Genomic DNA, 20906 nt, shown 5'->3' with positions numbered 1-20906 from the left:
AGGAGCAGCCCTGCGCACCAGCACACATCGTGCTGAGCAGGAGGGAAGGCTCCAGCATCAGTCTGTCCTGGAGCAGCACTTCTGGGCACGACTCCATTCCTGGTGCAAACAGCGCAGGCACTGCTGGACCCTTGGACTTTTCGTTATTTGCTGCTCAATCACAGAACTTCACAGCCTCCACTTCTGGATTTTGCACCTGCAGGACAGCGAGCTGCACGTTTGGTGCTGCTCCAGCCCAGGGAAATGCTGAAATTCAGACTGCATATTTCATGTAATACTTCATCATTCTGAAGCCACATTCATTCTCCTGACACCTCTCTGGAGAAACAGAGCGAACTCCACTGTCCTGTCCTCTTATATGCCATAAGAGAATTGTTAGGGCTCTAGATAGCCTGTAAAAAAACAAAGACAACCAAGCCCTGTCCATGGCAGGGGGCTGGAACCCAATGGTCCTTGAGGTCCCTTCCAACCCAACCCATCCTGTGATCCTTTCAACTCAAACCATGCTATGATTCTATGAAAACAAACAAACAAAAAAACCCACCCCAAAACAGAAAAACTCAGTTTAAACACAAAATACCTATTAAGTATTGAACTATTGACATAAGCTAGACAGAACAGATTCTGGACTGAATTTCCAATTGCTTTTCTGTTACCGAGTTGGCATGCAAAGCTAAAATCCACAGTGCAGGGCACCTCCTCCTCAAAACAAGAATCCAAGCAACGTTTACACTATGGCCAAAATCTGAACGCATTCTTTCATGCCGTCCACCTCAGGCCATCCTCAAGTCTTCCCACACACAAAGCATCAAACAATTACTTTCTTCCCTGGAAGAATCTCACACGCCTTGCATCTGCCTTCTGCTACACCCCCATGCTTGGCTGTGAGCTCTGCTGTTTGTGATGCAGCGCCTGTGGCCCAGCCCAGCGTTGCTCTGACAGCTCAGGGCACTGCTTGAACACCTGGGGTGCTGCAGATGGAAGGTTGCAACAGCAGCAACCATCACAGCTTGGCACGAGGGCACTGCTGTGCTGCCCTGCTGTGTGGATCTCACGGTCAGAAGGCCTCGAGCACTGATGAGATGTGGGGATGGAGTTAACCTGCACGGAGCAGCCCGAATCCTGCTGGCACTGCTGCCCTCGCTTCTTGATCCTCTGCATCCCACGCCCGTTGTGCAATGAGATTCTGCCAGCAGAGAAGCTGTTTGTTTCAGCGCTCGGTGAGCTGCTCTGAAATTAGCAGTGCTGGTAACCAGCCCAGGAGATGTGATGAAAAGCCTGTCTTCAAGGCTGCAACACAAGCCTTGTTTCTTGCACGGCCAGCTCTGGGTTCCCCACGAGCTGCAATCCAGGCTGCAGACACTGCAAACGCAGAGCAGTGCTGTTATGTGGGACAGCACAGGGTCAGAGCTGCACGCGCTGAAACACCGACCTGCTGTTATCAGGGATGATGAAAAGTTGACTGAAAAATACCCGCTATATAAAAAACACTTTAAAACACTGTAAATAAATCACTGTAGAATTACGTGCAAAATTTAACAGGCTCAGTTACAGCTTCACAGGGTTTATTTAGGACTGGAAAAGCCAGCAATGGTTCTGTTCGGCAGCAGAAGGCTGAAGGGCTGTAGCAAAGAAACTATTGGTCAGGCAATAAGCTCTGTTGTAAACGTGATGTAAAGGCACTGCAGCACTTTGCCATAAATGGAATGCAAACTGTGGGAGTGAGCAGCTCTCCTCTGCAGTGCACTGAGCAGGATTCCCAGGAGCAGACCTGGCACTATGTCTCACGGATACGAAGCAGAAGGAGAGGATCTTCCTCCCCTCCCAAACGCCGCTGCCATTCTATAACGGTACACTCAGCACCGTATGTGACTCTGCTTTCTATTCCCATCACTAAATTTACCATAAAAATGCTGCAAGCTGTACCCATTAGGCTTACCTGGATTAGCATTAAGCTGCAGCAGAAGATAATTTTAGTGTGGGCTGAGAATAGCACATTTTATATTTAAAACTTGAGAATCCTCTTGCCTTCTTACAAATACAGAAAATAAAAAGCAGTGGTTAAAGTGTTAAAAGAAGCACCACTGTGAGCACAGAAACCTCATTTTAGCACCTACAGGCATCAAATCGTGCACGCAGGAGATGAGCATTCAGGCAGTTCTGTGGGTCTGAACTGAGATGTTTGGAACGGGACAAGAAGGGGCACAGAGTGACTGGAATGGGACGTCCCCAACTGCACCATGAGGACTGAGCTTAAAGAAAAGTCTGTGGAAAAGGAAGAAGGATTTCGCTGCGTTGACTTCATCACCTCCAGAAGGGATGTCAGTGAGAGGTTACAGAGCCGGAAGGCAATGGTATCAATAACCAGGAACACCAAACAGATGGGATTCCCCTCAAGGCTGTAAATACAACTGGAAGGTGCAGAGGCAGCCCCAGCACTCCTGACTTTGATGCCATAACCCCACATGCTGGGGCAGGGCTGCTGTGCACAGTGCATCTGCTCCATGCTCCTGCAGAAGCTGACGGCGTCCTTTTCCAGTCAGGCTCCACTCCAGCATCAGGGCCACGTTTTGCTCAGAAAAGCAGTGTGATGAGCACTGGAGGGATGAGCTCCTCGTCCACTCCCAGGTCCATCTCAGAGCACTGCCAAAAACAAGTGACTTCATCCCATGAAGGGCAAAGCAGTGTCAGAGCAGGACATGTTCCAGCTCAAGTTGTTCAGCAGTTGCACTCTGTGAGTGCTTTGTGACATTACCTCCTTCCAGCACGGCAGAAGCAAACACACGGTGAGCTGCAAGGAGGAACGCAGCAGAAACTCACAAATACTGACAGTGTCAGAGAAATGAAGGAAGCCAACGGGAATATAAGAACCAGATGTAAACACAGCACTTCCAGCTACGAGACCTTCCAAGACACGACATGGAGAAGTAAAACCGAGCGCTCAGAGTCACATCGGATGGATCAGCAACACGGAGGTTCAGCAGTGTGTGCATGTCCCACCTGCCCCCTCCCCCCCATGCCCACGGGGCCTTCGTGCCACGCAGCAGCCAGCTCTCCCAATGCAATATCCAACAGACATGCAGCTCCAACACATTGCTATCTAACTACGTTTCAAGCTATTTCTGGCCTTCCTTCAACAGCAGCAACGGATTGCGGTGCAGAAGGTTACGTTCCCTCCCAAGGATGCAATCTAGGAGTAATGAAAGAAAAGTCCATTAAAAAAACAGCGCTCAGCATTGCCTGTGTGTGAGGTGCCTACCAGAGCGAGCAAAGCAAACATCCTGAGGTGTGAAAAACCAAAGCTGGGGGCCAATCCCTGCCAGGAAGGAGTTTTACAGCTTAAGGATTCTACATCCTGACACACCAAGCAATGAAGGTTCCTGCCAAACAGAGTTACTCCTAGTAGTGAAACTGCACGTCCAAGACCAAAAGCAAATGGTGACTTCCCAAATGGGAGGATTTTTTCTGAAGAAAAGCATGTGGGAGGGTATAAACTAGGAACAAAAAGTGACCTTTTAAAGACAAGGGTGACAAACAGCATCACCACCCTTGAGTCACTGGAACACGCGATTTTTCCTACAGCTCTATTTTCCAAAGGATATTTTATTGCCAGAGAATCTGAGTTCAGTTTTCCAAACAAACGCAGCTTATTCTTCATTCCTTTCCAGCCATCTGGCAACGCAGCTTCTGCTTTTCAGTCCTTCTGGACATATCTGGGAGAGGAACCATTTACTCCTTCAGCATCTCACAAGCCACAAGCATTACCCACCTACAGGGATGCTGCCTCAAGGAAAGCATTGCCAGCAGAGCATGGAGAAGCACTGGGCAGGAAGCACAGATGCACTGCATTGCATTGCATCCCCCGAAGCCTTCTCTCGTTGCCCACAAAGCTCACCCCAAGGCACACAACCCTGCCCACCTGAGGCACCATCGTCCATCCCACAGGCTGGATTTTCCTGGAGGATGTCAGGAAAGATGTCTGCACTGCGGGCTGCAGGCTGACGGACAGCGAGGTACAACCAGCAGCTCCAGAGGATGGAGGGCTGCTATGGGAACTTCAGGAATTGGAAATCTCGCTCCCTTCCGTAGTTTTCAGCGTGTCACGGATACGTATAAGCATAAACAGGTGTTGTTAGTTCTTAAAATCAAAAATCATAAACACAATCAGCCTGAAAACAGTCGTTAGGTTTGCCCAGCCTCAGCCAGCGCTGGCTTCTGCAGCACCTGAGCCACGTCACCCGGCGCAGGAGGGATGCACACATATGGCAGTGATCCCCCTGCCAGCCCACGTGGCACCATCACACTGCTCCCAGCTCCTTCTGGGAAGGAAGAAGGATCCCTGGAAGCATGCGGGTCGGCTCCTGTGTGAGCAAAGGAACCCTGGGCTAAAATGGGAACACTGGAACTGCCAGCACAGAGCTCCCAGCAGAGCCAGCAAAAGCCAAGGGATCTGCTGGGCATCCGATCCATTGCTAACCTCAGCTCCACAGCTTCGGGAGCAATCACCTGCTGACAACTGTGAAAGATTTGTCACTCTGAACCATACTGAAATTGTGAGAGTAATTCACCAAGAAGCTACAGCATAAAGTTACTGCGAATAGTCACGGCTCCGTGACCTTGTGAATCCCTCCTGGAGGACTCGCTGCTTTGCTTCACCTCCCCGGGACTCACAGGCTGCCCATCAGCTGGTTTTGTGTTACCCACCTCCATCGTGGACACTGCTTCACGTTACACCTTCCTAATTCAGCAGCTTGGTGAATTATAGGAATTAACCAGAACGCATTTAGCTGTAACCCTGTAGTCTGCATAGCAGACTTGGACTGCTTGGCCTTTAAGCACAAACAACGTGTAAACAGGGACTAGGCAGCCATGCTGACGATTTAAACACTGCATCACCAGGGATGGCAGACAGCAAGTCTGATACTCCTCTCCAAACACTGATGTTAAGAAGAACCAACAGAGGAGAATCATCTGTGCAGATGTGAAAAAAATGCTATAGAAGCACACAGAATGAATCTTAATGTCTACACTGCCTTCCCCTTCCAGCTCCCAAGGAAGCCAGGGTACTCCAAATGCAATAAAAATGTTCTTCACCACATTTCAGCTCTATGCCAAAACACTAACTCATGCTGTTGCAGCAATTTTCTGCTATTTCAGATCCAACTTTATATTGCTAGCTGTGCACATGTTCAAGATCCCGTCTCACTGCAGCATAACAACCTATTACAGCACTTTGTTTATAAACAGGACTAAACAGAGCCAATCTCTCATAGTCTCCCTTTACACATAATTAAGTCCTCTATAATTTAGCCACAGCCACACAAGTGATGCACAGCTACACCTCTGTTACCTGGGATGTGGGCCGGGTGGCTCTGCTCCCCCATCACACCACAACTGTGTTAGAAGTAAACATTCAAGAGCAGAAACACTGCATCCTCACTGCCCCACAGGGACCCTGGGCTGGCAGCAATGAGGAGCACAGTGAGCAGCATCACATCACGCTGTCCAGGTTGAAAGATCTCCCCTTCTTATCAGCTGGCAAGAAATTCACCTATTTTGTTCCCTTTTATGAGTCAATTTTCCCTCGGATCTCAGCAAAACAGAGCAGGCTGTGAAGACATACCTTACCATATTAGGCAATCTGAGTCCTGAAAGCAGAGGACTCGGATCCTTTCTTAGCTTAAAAAGACAACAGCCCGCAGGGTGCTGTGCTTTGTGCTGCCAGAGTGGGAAAAGGAAGCAAGAGAGGCTGGGGTCCATGGAGGAAGGTAGGACTTGAGGGCTCTGGCAGATGCAGTCTGGCTGTAACAGGCAAGGAGCAACAGCAGCTGAAACTGCTTCTGACCTTTGGGTCGTTTAACTATTTTTAAAGAAGGATTTGATAAACAGCACAGATAGAAAAGCTGAACTGGAAGTCTTAATGGGAGATAAAATGCCACGAAGAGCAAAACTGCAGGAGAGAAATCCCCGTGACATCCCCAAATAAGGGCTCCCGAGCTACATTGTGGAACAGCTCCAACATCAGGACGCTCAGTTTGCAAAACCAACTCTGCAGTTCATTGCTCTTCCCTTGGAACTCACAGCAACAAGCTCAGAAACGCAGCCCTTCTACAGGAGCTGTTGCTTCTATCAGCCCTCACCTGAGCCTGCTGATTTCAGCTCAGTCACACCATTAGGCAGAGAAGGAATTAGTCACAAAGCAGAGTGGGCTTGGGCGGCGCTGGAACGTAGAATAGTCACGTTTCATAATCAAAGAGCTGAGAATGGGGCTCATTTCGCACCCTACTGCGGCCATAAGGACAACTGTGTGCTCCAGTGCCACCCCTGCATCAAAGCTGACGCCATTTACGTGTCTGAGTTTTATGCTGTGCCATACAGACCGTCCTAAGGGAAGTCCATGGAAACAGATGTTTCCCTTGACACTTTTAGTGCCTGGAATGCTGGGATGTCACCAACACGACACTCGGCTGGATTTAAAGCTTTCCCCTGAGAAACCGCGTCCCACACGGGTGAGACTCACTTGCAACGCCTCTAGAGAGAACTGCAAGTAGATAAATGCTCTGAACTATTGCAAACATCGTCGTTCTTCTGTTATATCCAGTGCCTCGTTTGGAAACAGCTTTCTTCCAGACTGGACCCAGTTTCTCCTGCTAGCTAACAGCACTGGCAGACATCGGGTGTAAGGCAAAGACAGAAAGAGCCAGGGATATGGAAACCCCCTCCAAAATCACACCGGTACATGGATGTCTGCCCACCCCCCACTGCTGGCACACGCCGACCCCCCCGTGATGCTGTTCTCACTGCTGCCCCTCAGCCCCTGGCTCACAGGGAGCAGCGCAGCCACCAGGGACCCCGCTGCAGCCCCCCCTGCTCAGCTCTCCCTGCACTCTCACAACTTCTCACTTGGAGAAGCAGAGCCCAGATGGAGGCCGAGCTCCCTCCTTCTCTCCGCTCTGAGCTCAGGTCTGCCCAATCCAACAAAGGCTCTTCCCTTTCCACATTCCTCCCAGTGGATCCATGCAAAAAAAACCCTCCTAGAACTGCTTCCCCAGAGGCTTTTTCCAGCCAAAGCCCTTCTGCCCTTGAACATTTATTCCACAATAAAACTTTGTCTGCTCTTCCAACTTTCCACAACCTATTCAAGCAGTCTATATCAGCAGGAGAAAGGCAGGGCTGGTAGCAAAACAAATGAAGGTTTCCTGACACATCCTATTAGAAGGCTGCTCTCAGTTGCCTACCACTCAGCCAGAGAGCCTGGGCTGCTTTCCCACGCTGGGTTTGCAAATCTCAGCCAAAATAATTCATCCACTTCTGAGAATTACAACAATTTACCTTTGCTCCTTTTTCAAAGACTGCACCTACCTTGCCTTTATTGAACCTCACTGCTGCACAGTTTGGAAGAGGGAATTGAAGCAGAGCTCGGCTCCCATGCAATCTGTCTGCTTAGCAGCCAACACACAAACACTGGAGAAAAAAGCTGCTCTCAAACTCAGGGGGATCTGAGGGTCTGCAATGGGACTTTTACCACATTCACATTCACAGCAACGACGGCCGCACTCGTCAGTCCACAACAGCAAGTTATTACTGACAAATTCATGAATACGAAGTGCGCTGGCTGCTTGGTGCTAGAATTGTGTCCCAGCAGCTGCTCTGCCACTCCTGCAACCCGAGGGGCAGTTTGCAGCACAGAAATGTCCGTGACTTCAATGTAAAATAAACTGGGGACGAGTGACCAAGACAGCAGCGCTGGAGGACTGCACAGAATAAGACACCCCTGTTAGTTTTACTTTGTAAACATTTAAATCTCTTTCGGTCTCAAGGCGAGATGGCTGAAATCTCAGAACAATTTGAAGGATGATATGCTGCAGAAGATTCAGATTTCAGTGGAAGAGCAAACAAAAGTGGGCATGAGAGCTGTAACCCAACCCAGCACACAGCATGCGAGGAATACCCCGAGTTTCACACTTGCAAAGCAAGCACTGGGAAAGCAAAGGCTGGCACTGAAAGACAGGAATGTGCCAAGAGCCATCCCAGCTCCATGTGAGGCTCTGACCCCTAGAAGTCCAACCACGACCTCCCCCCATTTGGACCAAGCACAGGAAGAAGATAACAAGAATATTTTCTTTTTGACCCAATAAATGCTTCCATCACTGCACTGATTTGCAAAGCACACGAGAAGCTGCTCTGAGTCGAATGTTTCTGTCAAAGATTAAATGTGCACAAGCAGGCTGACCTCCATGCAACCTTCAGCTTACTGTTTTCCTAGGTTTGCACATCACACTTTGAGAGCTTGGAAACACACTCAGCTTTAACAATGTTTAAGTCATGTTGTCAGGCTCAAATGTATTTTAGACAAAGACAGACAGCAACAAAAGAAACCAAGTCAATTTGGAAGGACTCAACAATTATTATGAAGAGAGGGCCTGGGAGGATCATGAGACTATTGCAATTACAGGGGAACAAAGAACAATCTCTGGTGTGCTGCTTGGCAAGATCTCCTGCACAGAAACAAATCCACGAGGAGACGAGCACAGATTTCAGAATCCAAACCAACGTGGCTGGGATGATGCTGAGGCACAAGGTCACAGGCTGTGTCTCTTTGAGACGCCTGGCAGCCCTGCTCTATGGACACTGCTCTGACAGCTCTCTCCATAGCACACACTTTCTCCACACGGAGCAGATTTTGGCACTCGGGTCGGTCTGCAGATATTCTGCACCTTTCAGTAAGCAAACTGCTCCCAGCTCCCTGCCAGTTGGCTCCTGAGCTTCTCATATGAACAACAGGAGAATTACTGCCACCAGCACTCAGGAGCAAAGCACTGTTTGGAGATGTTTTCACTCACCCGACTTTCCTTCACTTCCTCATTTCCATCAACGTCGTCATCGTCCTAGGATGAAAAGCAGATGCTATCATGAGGCATCTTGGAAACAGTTGTGTTGCTTTCTTTCTTTTTTCTTTTTTTAATATCACAGCAAGATGTTATTTATGATTTGATGTTACAGCTACGAACACTTCTACCAAAATAAGGGAGTAAGCCAGGCCTTTAAGAGCCTGTTTCTTAGATTTTACATGGACCAAAGGGTGATGCGATCGCTCTGGAAGTGCCAGTCTGAAATAGGAGCTAGAGAGAGACGGACCAAAGGGGAACCACCTGATCTGGAAGAAAATCTTAAGCTTGGAACTGGAAGGAAATTCACTCAAAATATTACAAAGCAAGTTTCACTTCTCTAAGCAACCCAAACTCACATCTTTTGTTGAGAAAATGATGCCAGTGCCTCTTCGCCGCTCTTTTGGCCGCCGCCTCTCTCGGATCGACTGCTTGTTTGGAGATCTGTCCTCCAGATCCACATCTTCGCACTCTAGCCAAGCAAAGAAAGACTGCTTTGCTTCCAGTGATTTACATCTGCACTTCTGCTAAGGCACTACGTTTCTTTTCAAGCCAATCAAGGTGGTTCTGGGTTGTGTTCCATTACGGAGTAGTGAGTAAACCAGATAAAATGGACTCAGAGCGCCCTGCTACACCTGGCCTTATCCAAAACCAAAGGATTACACTGCCTGTCAGCTCTCAGCAGATCACCACAGCGCACTTCTATTCTCAGGACAAATTACAGTAGCAGAATCAGTACCCAGCTCTAAGATCTGAATACAACGTAGACTCATGATAGTTAGTTGTTCAAAATGGAAAACTCTTCTATCCTCCTCTTCTACAAGCAGTGGCCTTTACCCCACATTATTAACACGTAACATCTGTTTTTTGAGATGGCAGCTTCCCACACTGCACCCCTCAGAACACGTAAACTCTGTGACTTTATGCACTGCAAGTGCTAAAGCTCATCAAAATCCCGGAGCTTCCCGTCGCCCTCCTGCTGAGCACATACCGTTCTTCTCCATCTCTGTGGCCGCAGCTGTGAAGTCTGCTGGATTCACAGAGTCAAGGCCCAGATATTTATTTGTTCGAGTTAGGTAAGAGCTTGTATAAAGGAGAGGAGCTGACGTAGAAGGAGATACAGGTGTTGTAGGTTTGTCTGCTTGCACTGGGCACCTTAATCGCCGATAGACAGCCTGCAAGCAAACAGACACCACAACATGTCGGCAAAACGAGAAGGAAGCAGAAGATTGGGATTTCAGGCAGCTGAGTGACCTTCCAGAGGGTTGTATTTCCTTCACTACTGCTGAAAGACATCAGCACCATCCACCAGGTCAGATACAGACTGGAACAAGCATTAACAGCCCAGTGGAGCTATGCACATAAACACTGTATAGTCCCTTTGCTAGGAAGCCTAGGATTACTGCCTTTGTCCCCACTGCAGGTAACACAACAAATGAGTTATCTCAAAAATGATTTCGAGTGAAAAAAACCAGGAGTGATGGAAGGCGGAGAGCACTGGGCTACCCAGCTTTCCACTGCACCCAGAATATCTGTGCTATGATGGAAGGAAAAAGCCTCAGCCCAATCTGCACAGTAAGCATGGATCCAGGCAACAACGCTCTCATTAGTCTTCTCATTCCACTTCTATGATTTCCAGTTCTGCTTTCTGGTAAGAAATAGAGGAATGCAATCCTTGGCGGAGAGCAAAGGAACACCTTAACCCTCATACGTGCAACCCCTCTGAGGCAAGGACAATCCTCAGCGTCTTTCCAGCACATCTGCCCCCTTAAAATAAACAGGAAACCCCCTAAGAATTTCTCTCCGCTAGCCTCAGCACTGCATCATCACAAGCAACGAGGGGCCGGGCAGGAGTTCACCTCCTCATCTGCATTTCTGCTCCACCGCGTGCGGCTCTCCTGCCTCTCACTGTCCTCAGCAGCGCTCTCAGCCTTCTCGCTCTGCTGCTCCTGAGCCTGCCGTTCTGCCCGGGAGCGGCTGAAGGTTCTCTCTGCCTCCTGAAGGTCCGTCAGCGTCACACCCTGTAACAAAGAAAAGCCAGGATTTCTTCATTTGTGCAACTACCTTTCAGCTCTTCCAGCTCGCGCAGCAAATTTAAGGTTGCTCAGCTGGCTTCTGCTCGGCCAACCTGACGCCCGTGGGCCTCAACGTGACGCCGACCCAGAGAGAAGCGCCTCGCTGCCCTTCCCACATTTCTCAGTGTAAGAACAGCATCAGAGCGACCCAAACATTCACCATCAAGCCACCAACTAACAGGCAGCTATTCTGCTGTTCTGACGGAATGAGCACTTTGTGATCTCACTTCTAGGTGCTCGCAGGAGTATTTTATACTAATTCCTCCTGTGTGTTTTTATCAGGGTGTCCCCGCACCAGGCAGTCACTCAGCAGCACAAGTCCTGCTTCCTCACGCAGCCGCCCTTCGCACCCATTTCCATCCCTCACCTGGGTGGATCTGCGTGTCTGCCGGGCCTGCCTGGACCGTGCCTTCCTCAGCGACTCGGCCTCCTCATCCCGCACCGGGGTCAGGTATGACCTGCAGGGAAAGCAATGACAAAAAGAGGCAGAAGAGGTTAACATGGAAATAAAAGCGGACGTTCTGCCCTCCTGACTCAGCGAGCTCCAGAGCTGTTGGTCTCTTCTGTATCTACAAACATCCTTTGAGCTCTGTCTGCTAGCACTGCTGCTGTTGTCTGCTCTGGGCCATCCTTCCTATGAGCAGGGGAAATGCACACATCACCTCCTCCTATCTGGGGTGTTATTTACCCCCGTCCAGGTCTTACTACACTCATTAGCAAAAAAACCAAACATCTCTTGCTCAGATATAGATCTCAAGAAAGAAATCCTGCACTGGCACATTGCTCAGACCCTCCCTGCATTATATTCACCATCACATCCCTGCAATCTGCTGCCTTCATCGGTACGAAACCCATCACAGCAGAAAACAGCAGAACTGCAGGCACCACACAAAGGAGGAACGTGGTGGAAAGGGTTAAGGAAGGAAAGAAGTGACCTCCAAGCACTGAGTAAAGCGAGCCCCTTGCTACCGAAAAGCACACAGCTGCCTCAGAGGCTGTGCCACCACTGGATTGCATTAAACCCCAGAGATCTCAGCATTATTCACATGAAAATATCTTCACTGAACTCTGCACAGACGCTCACAGAGGAGGAACTTCAGAGGAATTCAGCAGTGCTGCAGCAGAGCACAGCGGTGAGGCTCATTTCCATACCGGTGGATTGGCTTCCATCTTAGCTAAGATTAATTAGATTGGATTCTTCAGCCCGGCTAATGGGGAATGATGATTAACGCCGTCTCACAGTAGAAGAACCAGAGTGTCTGAAATGAAATGTTCTTTTGTAGGTCTATCACTGCCACAGGTTAGCAGAGCATCAAAGATGTAGACAGGTAATTAGCCAAGAAAGGGATAAAGATCTATCGAGGAAAAATTCGTTTGCCCTGGGATTCTTCGCCTGGTTTGCCCTCTGCAGACCATCTTCCCATGTAACGTAATGGGCTGAACAGATTTTTCATCTGATCCAGCCATTTATTAGAAAGATTACTGACTTTGCTGCACTACCAATGAATCCTTGAGGCTGAATCATTCCCAAATCATCTGCCCCACAGCTTTGAGCCCCCTTGTCATGATTTCACGCCCAGCACTATTCAGCAAGCGCGAGGCTGGCAGCGCTGAGCAGAGGCTCCCATCAAAGGCTGTCAGAGAGCTGAGGGTGCCCCAGCTCCAGAGGCATTCAGGGTGGGCTGGACGGGGCCCTGGGCAGCGTGACCAGCAGCTGACAGCCCTGCATGGCAGGGGTTGGAGCTCCATGGCGTTTCAGGTCCCCCCCAGCTCAGATCACTTAATGCTCTGGCTGCACAGGGGTGCTTCCATGGGGGTCAATGGGGAAGCTGGAAGAAACCAACCCAACAGCCACGGTGTGTGTTCCACTTGATAAGCCAGAACTGCTTTGAGAGTACAAGGAGGCTGAAGGCCCAGCTGTGCTAGGGCTGCAGGCGATGAATCGTGATCTGGGAGATGGCTGCAGTGGATGCAGATGGCCTCAGCTGGGCTGCCCACACCGAACTGCACCTCCAGGCTGCAATTCGTCACCTTCAGCAAGAGCTGATCATGTGAACGCATTGCAGAGCAGCTCGTTTCTTCCCATTGATTACCCAGACAGAAACACTAGCTGTGATGGATGCTCCAACAGTGGAAGTGCCTAAAATTCAGAGCGATGATTGCCTCCTAAGAATTTGCTGCTTCGTGAACAAAAACCTGCTGTTTGATGTGCAAAAGCTTTGCTGCTCCTAGTTTTGTAGACAAGTAGCTCTCTTTGCTCCCCTTTACTCTGTGCAAATGGGCTGCCCAGGTAATGGCACATTAAGGAAACAATAAGCACTTTCTGCAGCTTTTGACACAAGTAGGATAGCTGCTCTCTGCATCCAGAAGCAATAAGGAAGAGTGCATTTGTCAAATATACTGCTAGCTAAACTCAGAGCAGTACTAAAAAAAATCCTGAAGCACACCTACCAAGTCATGGTGTAGCTAAGCACGGCAGGCAGCTTACTGCAATAGCTTTGCATTGATGGAACCTGGATCTCATGCTTTGGAGGACTGAAGGATTCAGCAGTGAGAGCACAGGAGCCACACGCATGCAGCAAGGAAGCAGAGAAAGGAGAGCAACTCTGTGCCTGTAGAAGGAGGACCCAACACCCACGACGTGGTGCTGGGAGAGCACTGGATTGCAGGGATGCTCTGCTTCGTGTGAGCAAGGCGAGATTGCTGCACTCAGCACAGCGCAGACAGCACGTGTGAGCACAGCAAGAGGAACGACATCTTGCCTCCTGCTCCTTCCCACTCCTCCCCTCTGCTCCTCCAGAACTGATAAAAAAATAGGAGTATTTTAAAGCATCGTTAACAATTTTGCATCCAACCTGCAGCAGTGACTTAGCATTCAGGTGAGCACATTTTGCGGCACAGCTGGGCTGAACTCCATCGCCTGCTGACTTCAGGTTTCCATTCACACAACTCCCTGCTGCTCGGAGCTCACCAAGGCCATTTTACGAGCACGAGGTGAACGAATTTTCTGATGCAAATCAGCAGAGCCACTGCACAGCGACGCTCTGCTTCCTCGGAGGAAGCAGCCACAGCCCGTTTCTGTAGTGCTCAAAGAAGGCGGCTGTGCTGCACCACTTCAGATGCAGACAGCAGACAGCACACCTGCAGGAGTGACTGAAAGGAGGCAGCAAGCCGGGATGCAGCCACACAGCAGGGCTGGGCTGCGTGCTGTGAGGAGAGCGATGCACTGCTCTCCAAAGCAGAAGAATTGCAGATCACAGCAAGCTGAAGGAGACAGACAGCAAAAGTGGCGTGTAAACAATCACAGAGATTTTGATTTTTAAGTAATGTGATGCTTAATGAAGTGCACCATCTCTGCCATCCTGATGCCAGCAAAAATCATACGGTCCATGCAGATCTTTAAGGAAATGACCCAACACGTTGTGTTTCCTTGCAAAAAGCCACCGATTTTCACTGTTAATTCTTTTAATTGGGGCACTGTGACACAAACACGGATCCCAACTGCTCACCAGCAGCTCAAGTAGCAGCAATGAAACACGAATAGAAAGGGAGAGGCCAAGTAGGGCAAATGACAGCCTGGATATCCAAGCTGGCAAACCAAGGATGCAACCAAACCCGCAATAGAGAATCTGTGCTGCAGAGAAAGGAGATGCCATGCAGGGACAACTGCCACGTAAAGGGCGAATGGTGCAGAATAAGAAGCGCCAATCTCTGCTAATGGACACACAGATAATGCGATGGTGACTCCCTGATTGCTCAGCTCAAATCCTCCTTCTAGTTCAGGAGTTCGACCTGCACTCCCAGACACAACACCAGAGGCCGTATCAGAAGCCAGGACGAGGCTTGTGACTCCTCCAGCTCTGGGTGAGATGGATAAGGGGAGCCAGGCACAGGAGACTTGCTGGCACACAGATGGCAATCCATCCCATCCAACCTACCAACAGGTTTGGAAAAGCCTTTTGCAAAAGCACGAGAGCACTGTTCAAAACCCTGTAGGCATTTCAAACATCCTTAGCACACAGATCTATCTATAGCTGTACGGTGATCAAAGGATGGAAGAAATGCCCAGAGAAAGTCTGAAGCACTGATACAGCTCCTCTGCAAGCGACTGGAAAAGTACAGCATCCCAGCAATGCAATCCTACAGCCTGGAAACTTGCCATTAGCTAAGGAACTATCCATAAACTGGGGAGAGAAGAGCAGCAAGAGCAGGTTTCATAGGAAACAACGCTGACAGCGGTTCCAAAACACAGCTCCCTAAGTTAGACGTTAAAGCAGCGAATCAATCATTGACAGTTACACGAGGACAGCTGGGCAGCACGCTCTCCTGCGCTCACATCCAACAACGGGTTTCTCTTCTTTGCTGTTTATCCCCATGCCAACACGTTGTGTGCATCAGCTCGCAGCCAACGGAAACTTTTGTCACAGAAGTCGCCATAAAACTGGCCATAATGCAGCAAGAGCATTCAACAGGCAGGAGAGGACGACGCATCCAACTGCAAATGATGGAACAGGGATGGGGGGGGGACAGCCAGGCAACGCTGAGGTGTTTCATAAGCAGAGGACAAAAGGATAACAAGATTTCAGAGCCACGCTCCTAAAAGCACTCTGCAGCTGTCCTGAAAAGGCTCCCCTGAGGATTTCCCATTTCCAGGCCTTTGCTCTCCCCTCCCATGCTGGTTCTGGCTGTTGAGAGCTGTCACTGTGTTCCAATCTGGACTGTGAATTTTCAGCTCACGGAATCTCAAAAGCCTGAATTTCAATCACCTCTTTACAGTCTGATTTGCAGGTTAACAAGCACAGGATGAAATTCCCTATCTGTGACAGCTTCGCTTTGCCCAACGCATGCAGGTTCTGATCTGAGATTATGAGACTGGTGATCTTTGTCACCTGCTGATCGCAACAAGCCCCCTTTATCCCTCCTCAGAACTCGGCTTTGATGCCACGTTTACAATGGTTTGAGGTTACAGCATGGCAGCTGCTGTGTGAGGAGCACTTCCACTCTGCTGCGCTCATCTCGTGTGCTGCTCACAAAGCAGGGCAAACAGCTCAATGCCAGCCCTCTGCAGGCTGCTCACAGCGGTGCAGAGCAACGAGAGCTGCTCTCACTGAGCCCTGCTGCTCCTCTGAGCCCCACGGGCCCTGGGTTTCCTCTGCAAGGAAAGGAAAATCAGTGCTGTCACCTCTCGAGCCACGTCTGGAGCAGGGGGACACAGCACACAGGCTGGAAGCGTTCAGATGATCAATGCTTTCCCTCTGTATCAACAGAGGACCCTCAGCATCACGGTGATCATGGGCCTGAAACTGACACCCTTGTCTGGAGGCGGCTTGCTGGTGCTCTGAATCCAGATCCTTCCAGATACCTAATGGACACATTTCCCCTTTGTCTGAAACAACAACAAATAATTCAGGACTTTTTTTTTCCTGCAAGAAAAAAAGCGAAGAGTGCTGCCAACACACAGCAAGCCAGCAAGACGTCCTCCCTGCTGAACCTCCCTTCAGTTATCGAATGCAATTAGCTGCAGTCTCACAAGAACAAAGCCCTCCAGGTTGGCATACCTGGAAACTGGTTTTGTTCAGCACACCGGGTGCCAATGCCCATTGCTGAGCAGTGCATCACTGCATCGCAGAACAACAAGCAGCCCTGTCTGCAGCGCTCACAGGATGAACCTCCGTGTTTAAGAAACTGCTCCTGAAAACAGAAACGGATGAAACTCCATCTCCTGCAGCAGGCAGGCAAAGATGCACGTGCTTTACCTCCCTCGGTATTGCTCTCTCTGCATTTAAAATGTCTCTGCAATGTGACATTTTAAACGACCTCGAGCAGTGCTGCTACAGCCTTCCCAAAAGTTGGTTTCCATGTCGAGGCAAGGCAGGACGTTCTTGAATAAAATGCACTCAACACAAACCTTAGTATCTGCCAAACTGCTGTTCATAGCCACCAAACCCACAGAACTTGCTGGCCGTGAGCAGCACGCAGCTGCTGAGCTACAGGAGCCTTTGCAAAGCGCTCCGCCGGCTGGCAGCGCTGCACGGCCTTCGGCTGCCACCCCGTGGAAGGAGGCGCTGAGCTGCTGCTGCAGAGGTTCAAGGGATGCACGCAGGCATGAATCAGCCCCGGCTCAATTACTGAAAACATCACCGAATGTTAATAATGCATAACAGATTCCCATTTCCTACTGAGCTAAGGTTGCAATTTCTTAGCGTGTGCCAGAGGCTCCGGTTCAATTTCATGACTCCGCTGTTCTCAGGAGCAGAAGATTTATTAAGTTGGCTCAAAAACTCGTTCTGTAGCAGCCCCTGGGTCACTGCTCGGCTCTGCCTGCTCCTCCACCTTCAGCATCCACGGGTCGGTGCTGTGGAGCAAAGGATTTGGCGGAACAGCTGACTTTGTGCTACACAAACTCCCAGCCGGACCCTCAGCTCAACCGCAACCATTTCAGGTTCACTCTTCAGTTTAATGCCAGTTTGGGTATTAAATGTGACACGTCAGAATCCTGGTCAGTAAACACCCACAGCCCGGAGTCCAGGTGATGGCATGCAGATGGAGCTGGAACCCATGAACAGAGCTCCTCTTAGATTCAATAATTAAATCTGTGAAACACATTAGCAGGTGGGATTAGTAGGGAAGGAGGAACCGCACACAAATTCTGCACGTAGGAAGGGACGAGAAAAGGCAGCTTTACCTTCTGCTCGCTCCATGCCGTCAGGCTGCTGTTACATTGCTTAGCTCAAGCAGCGCCCGCTTCATTTCCTTGCCCCATTCCTGGAGGATCCCACATATATTGGTGCTCGGAGTTAGCAGGCCAACCTCCACCCCGAGCTCCTCCGCCCAACTCAAGTGCCACAACCCCCCCTTCCTCGCCCTGAGCACAGCACCGGCCGTGGGCAGCAGAGCACACACCTGCTCGCCCGCCCTGCAGGAAGGCAGGCTCAGCACTGACCCCCATCCCACACCCCGACCTTTTTCCAAATAAAAATGCGGGCTGATTTCTGATACAGCGGCAGCAGCCGCGCTGCTTCCCAACAAGGAAAACCCAGCGGCCCCAAGAATTCCTGCCCTCCCACATCATCTGCACCAGCAGCCCTTTAAAAAAAGGACAACTTTATCTGAAAGCGATTAGCTGCAGGAGCACAGCAGATAAAGGCTCTCAGCAGCAGGTGCCACATGATCGCTCACTTCTTCACAGGACCTTTTAACTTTTCGTTTTCCACGGCCTGGCACAGATGGGAGCTGCCCTTCCCCCATGCCCAGCACTCAGGCTGCCCAGGGAACCGTGAGCACTCAGTGAGGATGAGGAGACAAACGCTGCTGTCACAGGCAGCAGCTCTCACAGCTTTCTCCGTCGGTTCCTCTCCAGTGATGTTTAAGCACCTCTTGGGTTCAAGTTCCACGGTTTAAGTCTCTAAGAGGACAGGATCTCACTGTGGTTTTGTTTTATGAAATAAGAAGGGTTAACGTATCAGGGAACCCCTGGAGGAGTCAAGTTCTGAATTTGGACAGGAATCACGAGGCAAAAGGGCCGAAGGACTCGCCAAAAACTGTTCATCTAGTAGTGCTGGTGGAGGAGGATTTAGTTATTAATATATTATTAATATACACTACTATAATTAGCAGCTGGATCCTTAGAATGAAGAACGGATTCCTCTTGGGAACAAAGCAGAAAAGAGAAATATTTGCCAGGCACGTTTACCGTGCGTGTCAGTGAACTTTCCTCCAAAAACATTTCCAGGCGAAACTTTAGAGGGCGAGATGCTAAACTGAGCACAGCCCTCAGCCCCCAGGAAGTGAGCCCACCTCACCTTACATTTATCTATCTGGAAATCTGCCCTGGGCACATAAGGCAGAGGCCGCTTCCCATCTCCATCAGCTCTCCTGATGGTGAGCACCACCACCTCGATGCAACGTTCAACAAGAAGAACACACACAACTGCAACTGTATAAACAGTGTGAGCAGGGGGGAAAAAAAAAAAGAAAAAAGAGGAAGGCCAAATTAAATTCCTAATTCTGACCCAAACGGACAAGGCTTCAATTCAAGCTTTTCCTTCTAAAGCAGTCACAGAACTGAGCACAGAGGCGGCACTGCTCTGCTGTCCTCAGGTAAAGAGCTCCTGCTCTGCACATCCAGGCACGGCGGCGATGGGCCGATGGCTGTTGCACTCCCTGAGCTCACAGGTCTTTTCCAGCCTTCCTGATTCTACCATCCTCCGGGCTGTGCGATGCCCTCAGGTGAGGCCGTGCGCCCCCAGGGCTCCCTCGCAGAGCTGCACATCGCACAGCACACGCTGCATTCCAGGTCGCGGCCCCAGCAAGGATGAGATCACAGCGCTCTCTGCAGAGGGGCTGCCAGCACTAGAGGCCGCTCTTGCGTAAAGGACAGAGCGGGCAGCAGCACCCAGAGCCCCGGCAGCGTGTAGAAGCCAGAAAGGTGTCCGGCCCCAGAGCCGGGGCTGCTCAGCGCTCAGCTGGACAAACGCTTTTGGAAGGTGAGACTGCTCTGCCCCGGCAAGAGATCAGCAAAACGGCTCGGCAGCATCGCTCAGCACTGGCTGCAAAGCACCCACAAGAGAGAAGAAAGCGACCGAGTGCACAACGATTTGCTGGGGAGGATGGCGACCTTCCGAGCTGCCCGCAGCACGATGCAGTGCTGCAGCACGGGGGGCTGCTGGGTCTGTGAGCCCTGCATGCAGCGTGGCTGCGCTGCTGCACCCCCAGCTCCGGCAGGGCTGCGCTCAGCCAGGCACAGCATCGCTCCTCTGCTGCCTCCTGTTTTCTTCTTTGCTGGTTTTTCCTTTCTTCTCCCCAACTTCTTTTTTGACTCATGTGATTTTCTGCTACCTGACCAAAGCAGGGAGCCAGGAAGGAGATGGAGGAGGGACACCCCAGAGGAAATGCTACGGTGGGCCAGGGCCAACCTGCCGGCGGGCAGAGGATCCCAAACAGCAGCAGGAGAGTTCTGCTGTTCATTCCTCCCCAAACCTCACAGTCTTCTGCTTTAACCTTTGGCCCCACACGGATAATTTAAGGCTCCAAGTTCTAAGACATCCCTGTGATCTAATATTAGATGATAAGCTTGTTTATGTTTTTGTTGCTAAGAGAAAGCTGGAGCTTTGGAAACACTGAAGCGGACCAAATGCTACTGCAACAGCTGGGAACTGAAATCCATACAGTGCTTCCCTGACAACTGCTTGCCATTTTCCTTTTTTATTTGCTTTTACTGAACTCGGCCTCCTTCCAAAATCAGCCTTCCCCATGTAGGTGACCTCTCCTGCCTCTCTAAGAGCACATTTCCTAGCTCTGTGCACGCAGGCAGTCGGCCCAACAGCAGATCCTGCTCTTAGAAGAGACACACACACGAGGTTTCCTCTGCCCTTAAGCACAATGCATCACTGCTGCATTTTTTGCTCAGTAATTTCAAAGCTTCTCTTGAAGGTGGGAGGAATTTTTTGGCTTTTACCTCTGCATTAGCATAACTCATAAGAGATGGATCACTAATAGGAAGAACACAGGAGACAAACAGATCTCCTGTATTATTTATAGGAACTGATGTGGCAATAAATGCCGATGCAGTAATATTAATAGATGCTCTGTTTGGCATTTACAAGTACTGTCAGTCAGGTTCTGTGTCTGCAGGCGGTGCCAGAAGTCGGGGGGTTTGCAGAGACCATTCCTCCTGGGAAGAATCCAAAGCCTCTACAGCGTTATTCTGAGTTTGCCAAAATAGAGATACTGCCATGAGAAGGTCTGAAGAGCGAACAGAGAGCACAATCCTCGCTCCGTGCTCTCCCGAGGTCTCTCTGCACTAAAAGTATCCTTTGGCAGCTCATCTCAATTCAATTGCAAATGACACCGAGTCAACTGACCGCCAGCAAAACGCCCGGAGCAGCAGAGGCACTCCAAGCAGTGAATGTTCAGCGTCCTCACAGACCCAAAATGATAAGCT

The 20906-nt window shown here is 50.1% G+C and overlaps 1 protein-coding gene across 8 annotated transcripts in view; it reads right to left on the bottom strand.

Moving 5' to 3' along the window:
• PPP1R12B (protein phosphatase 1 regulatory subunit 12B) overlaps positions 1–20906 on the bottom strand; it is an 84221-nt gene that overhangs the window by 24838 nt on the left and 38477 nt on the right. For all 8 annotated transcript variants that reach the window (XM_052702535.1, XM_052702538.1, XM_052702536.1 and 5 more), the window contains 5 exons: positions 11331–11421; positions 10748–10909; positions 9880–10063; positions 9248–9360; positions 8844–8888 (listed from right to left, as the gene is read on the bottom strand). In XM_052702535.1, the coding sequence (XP_052558495.1) occupies positions 8844–8888; positions 9248–9360; positions 9880–10063; positions 10748–10909; positions 11331–11421 (595 nt within the window). The remainder of the gene's footprint in view (positions 1–8843; positions 8889–9247; positions 9361–9879; positions 10064–10747; positions 10910–11330; positions 11422–20906) is intronic.

This window comes from Tympanuchus pallidicinctus, unplaced genomic scaffold (assembly GCF_026119805.1).
Source record: "Tympanuchus pallidicinctus isolate F22 unplaced genomic scaffold, pur_lepc_1.0 scaffold45, whole genome shotgun sequence".
In the NCBI taxonomy this organism is placed as follows: Eukaryota; Metazoa; Chordata; class Aves; order Galliformes; family Phasianidae; genus Tympanuchus; species Tympanuchus pallidicinctus.
Note: the sequence above shows the minus strand (reverse complement) of the source record. Positions and strands in the feature narration are given on the sequence as shown.